The 10,722-nt window shown below is 43.0% G+C and overlaps 1 protein-coding gene across 1 annotated transcript in view; it reads right to left on the reverse strand.

Moving 5' to 3' along the window:
* The window catches only part of LOC126485053 (sialin-like), a 259,946-nt gene extending 249,928 nt beyond the window's left edge, over positions 1-10,018 (reverse strand). Inside the window, exon 1 of the mRNA XM_050108655.1 lies at positions 9,848-10,018. Coding sequence (XP_049964612.1) covers positions 9,848-10,018 — 171 coding nt within the window. The remainder of the gene's footprint in view (positions 1-9,847) is intronic.
* Between the last annotated feature and the right edge of the window lie 704 nt (positions 10,019-10,722).

Consider the following 10,722-nt stretch of genomic DNA (forward strand, 5'->3'; position numbering starts at 1 on the left):
GGTCGCAGAGGAAGAGGACACACAAAATCGAGACACCTGGAGGAATATTTTGAAAATATAGTTTAAGAAATTTTATTCTTTGTATAGAAATTTCCGAGTAAATTATTATGTTGCAGATAAGCCTCTGTAATGAAGAAAAGCTCAAAATAATAATAAATAAACAAAGTTAAGAAATATGCTCTTGAGGTTATTAATTCATGTATCTTCACCCCTTTCGTTTCAGGACCGACGTAGAATACGGACGTAGGCTTGGATCCGTCATACCAGCATTGTTAAAAAATGATTATTTTAACCGTTCATTAAAAGTGCTATGAAAAGTTACTAGAAAAGGAATATTTATTCGCACGATTATAAGTTGAACTCCTATCTGTTCATCATTTCACTCGCTGCCGAGATCCTGCATCAAGAGGTTCGGTGCAGACAAGAATAATTAACGCCGTATCTGGAAGAGTGTTCCTGCATCGACATTGTCACACTCAAGACAATGCAATTAATGCAAAGGCAATGACTCAGACTTGATAGGCCCCTATTGAACTTGGTTTACTTATCCTAAAATATTCTGCTTTCTTTGTTTAAGAACTTATAGACAGATCGACAATTTCAATGGTTGCGGTGATTATTTGGTACCGCACACTACTGGAAGTAGCAGTATGTAATACAAATTATATTTATTGAACTTGAGTGTAATGATATTCAAGGTCTGTTGATAGTGGTATCAGTTGAAGTTCAGCCAAAATGGTGCACACATTCATAAATTACCTTCTAAATTTTCTCACCTAATCTTTCCAGTCAATTTTCCCATTATTAAAGCAATTATTAATTCATTTCCATTTCCAAATCCCTATTGAAGCAACAGGTTTAAAGAAGTCATACATCTGTGTGAAAGAAAGCAGCATGTATTATACTGTTCAGTCACATTAATGTTACCATCTGTCAAAAGCCGGCAAAACCATCTTTTGCAGTACAGACCGCTGCCAGATTTGCAGGAAGAGAGTGAGTGAGATTCTGAAAGGAAGAATGTGGAGTCATGCCGACTACAGAGCCGTGATCAACTGCAGTAAGCTTCTTGGTTGAGGTTCCATGACACAAACAGCCCAATCAAGGTGGCCCCGTAGATTCTCGATTGCGCTTAAGTTGGTGGAGTCTGGTGGCCAGAGAAGTACGATAAACTCATTTTGGTGTCATTTGAACTACACTACTGGCCATTAAAATTTCTACACCACGATGATGACGTGCTACAGACGCGAAATTTAACCGACAGGAAGAAGATGCTGTGATATGCAAATGATTAGCTTTTCAGAGCTTCCACACAAGGTTGGCGCCGGCGGCGACACCTACAACGTGCTGTCATGAGGAAAGTTTCCAACCGATTTCTCATACACAAACAGCAGTTGACCGGCGTTGCCTGGTGAAACGTTGTTGTGATCCCTCGTGTAAGGAGGAGAAATGCATTCAATCACGTTTCCGACTTTGATAAAGGTCGGATTGTAGCCTATCGCGATTGCGGTTTATCGTATTGCGACAATGCTGCATGCGTTGGTCAAAACCCAATGACTGTTAGCAGAATATGGAATCAGTAGGTTCGGGAGGGTAATACGGAACGGCGTGCTGGATCCCAACGGCCTTCTATCACTAGCAGTCGAGATGACAGGCATCTTATCTGCATGGCTGTAACGGATCGTGCAGCCACGTCTCGATCCCTGAGTCAACAGATGGGGACGTTTGCAACACAACAAGCACCTGCACGAACAGTTCGACGACGTTTGCAACAGCATGGACTATCAGTTCGGAGACCATGGCTGCGGTTACCCTTGACGCTGCATCACAGACAGGAGCGCCTGCGATGGTGTACTCAACGACGAACCTGGGTGCACGAATGGCAAAACATAATTTTTTCGGATGAATCCAGGTTCTGTGTACAGCATGATGATGGTCGCATCCGTGTTTGGCGACATCGCGGTGAACGCACATTGGAAGTGTGTATTCGTCATCGCCCTACTGGCGTATCACCCGGCGTGATGGTATGGGGTGCCATTGGTTACACGTCTCGGTCTCCTCTTGCTCGCATTGACGGCACTTTGAACAGTGGACGTTACATTTCAGATGTGATACGACCCGTATCTCTACCCCTCATTCAATCCCTGCGAAACCCTACATTTGAGCAGGATAATGCACGACCGCATGTTGCAGGTACTGTACGGGCCTTTCTGGATACAGAAAATGTTCGACTGCTGCCCTGGCCAGCGCATTCTCCAGATCTCTCACCGACTGAAAGCGTCTGGTCAATGGTGGCCGAGCAACCGGCTCGTCACAATACCCAGTCACTACTCTTGATGAACTGTGGTATCGTGTTGAAGCTGCATGGGCAGCTGTACCTGTACACGCCATCCAAGCTCTGTTTGACTCAATGCCCCGCCATATCAAGGCTGTTATTGCGGCCAGAGGTAGTTGTTCTGGGTACTGATTTCTCAGGATCTATACACCCAAATTGCGTGAAATTGTAATCACATGTCAGTTCTAGTATAATATATTTGTCCAATGAATACCTGTTTATCATCTGCATTTCTCCTTGGTGTAGCAATTTTAATGGCCAATTGTGTATGTTCATACACTGCGAGATGTGTGACACTTAGCATTATCCTGCTGGTAGATGGCACCATTTTGAGGAAAATCAAAATGCACGTATGAGAGGAGACTGTCCCCAAGGTCAGAAGCATATTCGTGTTGATCCACAGTGCATTCCAGAGTGACTAGATCACCTAGGGTATGCCTAGAAAAAATTCCACAGTCGAAACACTTCCTCACCCAACCGCGACCCTTCCTACGATTGATGCAGGGTATTTGTTTTCAGACGCTTCACGATGTACACGCATAAAACGTGAGTCATCTGTAAAGGCCATCTATCGCCGTTCAGTGGACGCCCTGTTGTGGTACCGGTGTGCAAATTCCAGCCTTTGTCACTGATGAACAGCCGTCAGCATGGGTTTATGAACAAGGCACCTGCTGCGGAGGCCCATATGAAGCAATCTTCACTGAAGGGTCGTTAAACATACCTGTTATTAGTTCCTTGGTTGGGCGCTCAGTTGGTCAACAGTTGCACATCTATTGGCCCGCAAACATATCCACAGCCGTCGTTCACCCCTGTCATCTATGGGCCACTGTCCATCACAGTTGCCTCAGCACCGGTTTTGGATAGCGCCATTTTGCCATGAACGATATATTCCATTCGCAGTGGCAGAAGAACCGTTTACAAAATTAGCTGTGTTTAAAATGCTACCAACCTTTGCCTGAAAGCCAATGCCCATGCTCCTTTGGACGTCAGATACATCGCTCTATTTCTGCATTACGTCAAAAGCTGCACCGTCCCCTCCCCCCTCTCCAGGCTTTATGTCCCTCCACTGCTAGTGCTGCCGCCTGCCGTCTGCGAGTTTTTGCTGCACATTGACGTCGAACATCGGCAGTGGCCACAGTAATGTGATTGGACCTAGTAGTTCCTGTGAAGCACACAATAATATTGTTGTTGCGATTTTCGGTCAGAAGACTGAGCTCTCCACAGCAGTGTATCCTGGAAAAATCCCTTCATCTTGGCATAAATACTGCAACCTCCATCCATTTGGATCTGCTTATTGCAGTCAAGTCTTGGTCTCTCTCTACAATCGACCTCCCCAACCTAACTCACATCCACACTCCCTTCCATTATGAAATTAATTATCCCTTAATGCCTCAAGATGTGGCCTATCAACCTATCCTTTCTCTTAATCATTTTTGCCATACGTTTATTTTCTCTTCATTTCGATTCAGTACCTCTTCACTATGATTGAACAATTTATAATTCAAGTTTCACTTATGTACAAGGCTACATTCGCGATAAATACCTATAGAAATAATTTCCTATTATATCCAATATTCGATGTTAGCTGCATTATCTTTTCCAGAAACGTTTTCCTCCCTACTGATAGTCTGTGTCTCCTTCATCGTAAGTTAATTTGTTGCCCAAACATTAGAACTCAGTGATAACTTTTAGTGTCTCATTTCCCAATCTTTTTCCCTCAGCAACTTCTGATGTAATTTGACAACATTTCATTATCCTTCTTTTACTTTTATTGATGTTCATCTTGTAGCTTCTTTTCAAGACACTATCCATTCCATTCAAATGATCTTCTAAATCATTTGCCGTAACTGACAATTATTAAATCGTCGGCTAATATGAAAGTTTTAATTTCTTCGTTGATGAATGACGCCACCAGCCACAAATACTTTTAAAATGCTGTAGTTCAAAGACATAACCGGTTTCTGTCTATCACGCCCATCTTCAGATGGCTAACGATTCTGATAACGTTCGACACTCTATTGTATTTGACTCGCACGATACAGAATTCGAGCTTGTAACCCAAAGAATTGACTCGTTCTGGAGAATTTTGAACAATGCAGAAAATTTACATTATTTTAAAGAGCACCAGCATGAGTTTACTGTACTTCCCTGACCACACATTACAAATCTCTAATAAAGATTCCGCTTCTTGCTATATTGGTGACATGTGGTATTTTTAAATTATCTTTTATGTTCGAAACAGTGCATACATGTTGATCCAGGCGAATGACGACTGCAGATTTACTCAAATTTTTTAGCCTAAATGCATCTGCATGTTCACATTAAAGCTTGTGCCCGACTGTAATTATTCATCAAGAATCATTAACGGCCATGGAGTTTACAAGACCCAATATGGATAAAGTAACATTTTATCTCTTCTCCTTGAATTTTTACTTCCTTTCCAAATTTCTTCTTGGTTTTCTTTTACTGCTTTCTCTAAGTACAGATTACGTAAATAACCTACAAACCCGTCTCAATCCCTCTTAACTACTGCTTTCCTTTCATATCCGAGAAAAACATTACTTCCAACTGTCGCAACCAGGTGCAAATTTGTACCGTACACAGTTTGTACGACGGTATAACATTCTCGCTCTCGTAATCGTGAGTGTGTGTGACTGGTAGGACTTCTTTTACCAGATATGTTTAGTGGAAACATTGTGATGTAGGAGAGTAATTGTGCTGTCAATTGTTAGTGCATACAAGACATCGAATATATTTATTGCTACAATCTATTTGTGGCGCAATTTTAATTACTTGATTTGCATAAAGTTTGCGTGTGATACGTGAACATTGAAAATATGTTTTATTATTAAGAAACGTTCGTCGTAAAGTGGAGGTGAGTGTTTTATGTGATCTACTTGACTGCTGTAAATTGTTAAACAATTAATTTGATAGGGTAGTGCAAATGAACTAATACACTCTTTTTTTTATATCGAAATTGCGTCACCTCTCCCTTTCTTCTCAACATTAACCAATAGGAGCGCTGTATTCTGGGGAGAGATGAAAACCAATGTCTGTGTGTTTGGGGACGTTGGTTCACACACACAATCATGAAGTAGCATCGTCAGAGAGACAGAGACAGGAAGCAAGTCTAGTATTTCCCAAAAAACAGAATGTCACCACTTGATGCTTTATTTGGGGTCACGCGATCAAAGGCAGCCGACATCCAGTCCATGGCCAATGGTATTTAGAATCATGATCTGTAATTGGGACATTGAGCGACTTCTGACATCCATGGCGGTACCTGGACGACAAATGCACATGTGGATGAGCCCAAATGGTGGCTATTATACCGCACATCATTCCATTCCTCGGTGTCTACAGTTATTACATCATGAGAAGCGGATCTGGGGGGTGCAAACATAAGCTCTATCAAAGTGGGGGAACCCTGATTAAATAAAGAATATGTGTCAATATAGTATTGTCATCAATTTCGTGTCATGATATTCTTCCTATCAGCACAGAATGAGTCTTTTTCCCGCCATTTTTTTCTAGATGGTGTGAGAAGGGAGGGGGTGAAGGGTGGAAGTGGGATGTCCTCAGGTGGTGGCATTGTGCACTATCTCAGTCAATCCCTGCATGTCAAGTTGAGCGCACATGAAAACTTTCCAATAAGGCAACACCTCCAATCTACAGCTGTGTAATTACACAATTAGGACATGAAGTTCGCTAGATGTGAATTGTACCCGCCCAATAAGGAAATCCAACACCAGAAAACTGAAGTTTATAAATAAATGGTATATCCTTTGATACGTAATTGAGATTGATTTAAAATTCCTGCCATGAGATCCTTTCTCTCCAACACAGACTGAGTTCTTTTCCTGCCAATTTCCAGATGGAGGAGGGGAAGAGGAGTGGGGGGATGGGAGGGGAGGGCTGAGGGATTTATCAGAGGGGGAGGGGTTAATTAATTGATCGATTTACTTAATTAGACAATTAATTCGATATAAAAAGTGGCCTTGCGTTAGCAAGGAGAAGGGGTATGGGAGGTGGAGGGGTTTTCTCAGAAAGATTCCCAGGAGGTCCTAAATCAACCCTCAGGGAGTTAGAAACCACTTAGCAGAACAAAAGGTTAAGAGGAGGGGGCTATAAATCAATCAAGTTCACCTCTGAATGTATGCTTGTACCCTGAATGTTTGTAACCCTGCACTAACAAAATGCCCCAGAACACAGTTTGCCATGCTACTGACAACTCTCTCTTCTGTAGAAGCACACCTACTATTATAATGTGTAAATGGTAATGGTTAGGAAGTACTAATGTACATCTATATTTTTTCTAAAAAAAAATACTTAGAAATGTTCAGTATGTAATCATATGTACAAATTAATTTGTGATTTGAATGTAAAATGACTCATTCCACATCATTAGTATTTATCATGCAAAATGGTCCATGGACTGTGAAACTAAGTAACTAGCAGGAAAGCTGCACAAATTATGACACACGACCCAGAGTCACTGCAGTGTGGATAAGGTGGCGTAAAGGTTCAGACATCCTATATGACAGAAAAGTTGCCACAACAGCTTCAAGGTCCAGTATAGCGGACAAGCAAAGTGACGTGTGACAGATGAAGCAAGGGGGACACACAGTGCAGACAAGCACAGCAAAGAGGGCGTTCCTGGCCAAAAGAAGTCTACAAGAATCAAACATAGGTCTTAATTTTAGGAAGCAGCATTCTATGGTTGTAAATTATGAAATGTGGGAAAATCGGGAAAGAAGAGAGTCAAAGCGTCTGAAATTTGGTGCCATATAAGGTTGTTGAAAACTGTGTGGACTGATAAGATATTAAAGAAGAAATTCTCTGCAGAATCGGCATGGAAAGGAATACGTGGGAAACACTGACAAGAAGAAGGGGTAGGGTGGTAGGACATCAAGCAATAAGTCCCATGCCGCGCGGAGCGGCCGCGCGGTTAGAGGCGCCGTGTCACTGACTGTACGGCCCCTCCCACCGGAGGTTCGAGCCCTAAATCGGGCATGGGCGTGTGTGTTGTCCTTAGCATCAGTTAGTTTAAGTAGTGTGTAAGTCTAGGGACCGATGACCAAGGCAGTTTGGTCCCTTAGGAATTCACACACATTTGAACATTTGTTCTGTGGTACTAGAGAGAGCTGTAGAGGGTAAAAACTGTAGGGAAAGACAGAGACTGGGATACATCCAAAACATAATTGTGGGGCTAGGGTGCAAGTGCTACTCTTGGATGAAAGGTCTCCTGCCACAGGAGATGAATTTGCGGCTGACCGTATCTAACGAGTCAGAACACTGGCGACCCAGAAACAAAAACATAATGTATCAGCACGGCTTTAGAAAGCATCGCTCCTGTGAAACGCAACTCGCCCTTTTTTCACATGATATCTTGCGAACCATGGATGAAGGGTATCAGACGGTACCATATTCCTTGACTTCCAGAAAGCGTTTGACTCGGTGCCCCACTGCAGATTCCTAACTAAGGTACGAGCATATGGGATTGGTTCCCAAATATGTGAGTGGCTCGAAGACTTCTTAAGTAATAGAACCCAGTACGTTGTCCTCGATGGTGAGTGTTCATCAGAGATGAGGGTATCATCTGGAGCGCCCCAGGGAAGTGTGGTAGGTCCGCTGTTGCTTTCTATCTACATAAATGATCTTTTGGATAGGGTGGATAGCAATGTGCGGCTGTTTGCTGATGATGCTGTGGTGTACGGGAAGGTGTCGTCGTTGAGTGACTGTAGGAGGATACAAGATGACTTGGACAGGATTTGTGATTGGTGTAAAGAATGGCAGCTAACTCTAAATAATAGATAAATGTAAATTAATTCAGATGAACAGGAAAAAGAATCTCGTAAGGTTTGAATACTCCATTAGTAGTGTAGCGCTTGACACAGTCACGTCGATTAAATATTTGGGCGTAGCATTGCAGAGCGATATGAAGTGGGACAAGCATATAATGGCAGTTGTGGGGAAAGCGCATAGTCGTCTTCGGTTCATTGGTAGAATTTTGGGAAGATGTGGTTCATCTGTAAAGGAGACCGCTTATGAAACATTAATACGACCTATTCTTGAGTACTGCTCGAGCGTTTGGGATCCCTATCAGGTCGGATTGAGGGAGGACATAGAAGCAATTCAGAGGCGGGCTGCTAGATTTATTACTGGTAGGTTTGATCATCATGCGAGTGTTACGGAAATGCTTCAGGAACTTGGCTGAGAGTCTCTGGAGGAAAGGAGGCGTTCTTTTCGTGAAACGCTACTGAGGAAATTTAGAGAACCAGCATTTGAGGCTGACTGCAGTACAATTTTACTGCCGCCAACTTACGTTTCGCGGAAAGACCACAAAGATAAGATAAGAGAGATTAGAGCTCGCACAGAGGCATATAGGCAGTCATTTTTCCCTCGTTCTGTTTGGGAGTGGAACAGGGAGAGAAGATGCTAGTTGTGGTACGAGGTACCCTCCGCCACGCGCCGTATGGTGGATTGCGGAGTGAGTATGTAGATATAGATGTAGATAATGGGCAGTGGTGTTACGTGCCTCTAGGCAGGGTACAGAGTGTTGGCCAGTCCTATAAACCGCTAAGCAATCTAACGATTTCATCTAAATGAGGTGCTATGTCGGACAAGCCACTCACCGTGAAAATGGGAGTGCTGCATTTGGCGGTACAGAGGGAAACACAGGGCACAGTGAAAAGGTCTGCGTACCAGATCAGTGTGATTGGACGAAAACCGTGGGATGACCAAAGAAACGCTTCACAGATACACTCATTCAAGATGTTCATAGTGGGATCCTACATCCTTAAGGGGCACTGGATTGAAACAGGTGACGAATGTTGATCTATAATGGGAATCTCCTCGCAACTGCACAATGCTGAGAAGAAGTGACCTAGGAAAGCGTCCCATAGATTATCGTTAATGGAATGAACATTTTATCGATCGTTTTTTATCATAACCTTTTCATGGCAAGATATTATTTATTTTGATTTAAACACTTCAGAGCAAGGTATTGTACAGGGTGGCAGTCAGTCAAGGAATATTATAGGGAATTGGTTTGAAAAATTTATTTCAAAGGCCCAGTGAAATCTTTACAAGTTTTCTCCCAGAGTAACTTGCAGTGTACCTAAGTGACACAAGTCTTACAAAACCGAGGCAGTTCTGTCCAGTTAAAGCAGCTGACAAGAGATGCCCTGAGACCTCTGCTGAAACTGCTAGCGAATTCACGCCACTGGTTTTAGCCAATAGCGTGCGTGGGATACAGGTCACGTGTGTGGACGCTGGAGTGTTCTGCGGTGCGGAGCACAGTTGCCTCTCTTTCTTGTAATCCAGACCTAGAGCAGAACAGACGGCTTTTCGGAAGCAGTGGCACAAAATTGATTATTCAGGTTGAAATCAGTGACTGTTTAGAAGGATGATAGAGCTCCTTATGGTACTTATATTACAGAATAAATTAATAAATGTGGTCGCAAGGCATATTCCTGTGCATAATGCTATTTAGAAGTTACGAGAAGTTCCTACCCGAACAACCGTCCCGTTGCTGTCTGTGTGCGTCTTGTTCTCCGTCATGTCGACAATGACGACGCTGACGTTGACCCGGAGGGCGTAGAGATTGAAGAATCCTAGGAAGGTCAGCAGCGTGACCACGTACCGCCGCCGTCTCCAGACCTTCCAGAGTGGGACCTCTGGCATCTCCTCGCTAGAGCAAGACAATGTGTTACTTTATTTAGTCTACTTGTCCATTTATTTTACCTGGTAACGTTATGATCATCAGGCCCTCGCATACACTTAACCAGACACGCTTAGAGGGTTAACATTAGCATGTGCATACTACTTGATCTGTACATAATAATAATAATAATAATACTAATAATAATAATAATAATAATAATGGAGGCCCGGGATTCCCGTGGAGGCCCGGGAAAAGAATAGGCCTCCGGTATGTTCTGCCAGTCGTAAAAGGCGACGAAAAGAACAAACCACTAACAGGGCTAACCCCCCTTTTAGTGTGATTAGTTCGTTCAGGACAGAACTAAAGAAGCCTCGGACAAGCACCGTCATGGTCGGGGACGACGCTTGAACCCTATGCCCGCCCACAATAGTAACGACACTGCTAGCCAACTGGAAAATGATTCAAATCCAAATAGAGGTGTTTTGCAGGATATGCTTCCTGCAACCACCCTAGAAGGAAAACAAAGAGAGAGGATGAGATGGTCAGATGAAGTTAATCGACACCTCATGTTCTGTTATTACCAAGCAACAAACCTAGGAACCAACGCAACTGGATACAGATCACAAGTATACACAACATTTATTACCAGATACCCGGAATTAAAATTTTTAACAGAACGACGACGAGCTGATCAAATCCCTGTAATAATCAAAAATAACAGGAT

This window comes from Schistocerca serialis, chromosome 6 (genome assembly GCF_023864345.2).
Source record: "Schistocerca serialis cubense isolate TAMUIC-IGC-003099 chromosome 6, iqSchSeri2.2, whole genome shotgun sequence".
Classification (NCBI taxonomy): Eukaryota; Metazoa; Arthropoda; class Insecta; order Orthoptera; family Acrididae; genus Schistocerca; species Schistocerca serialis.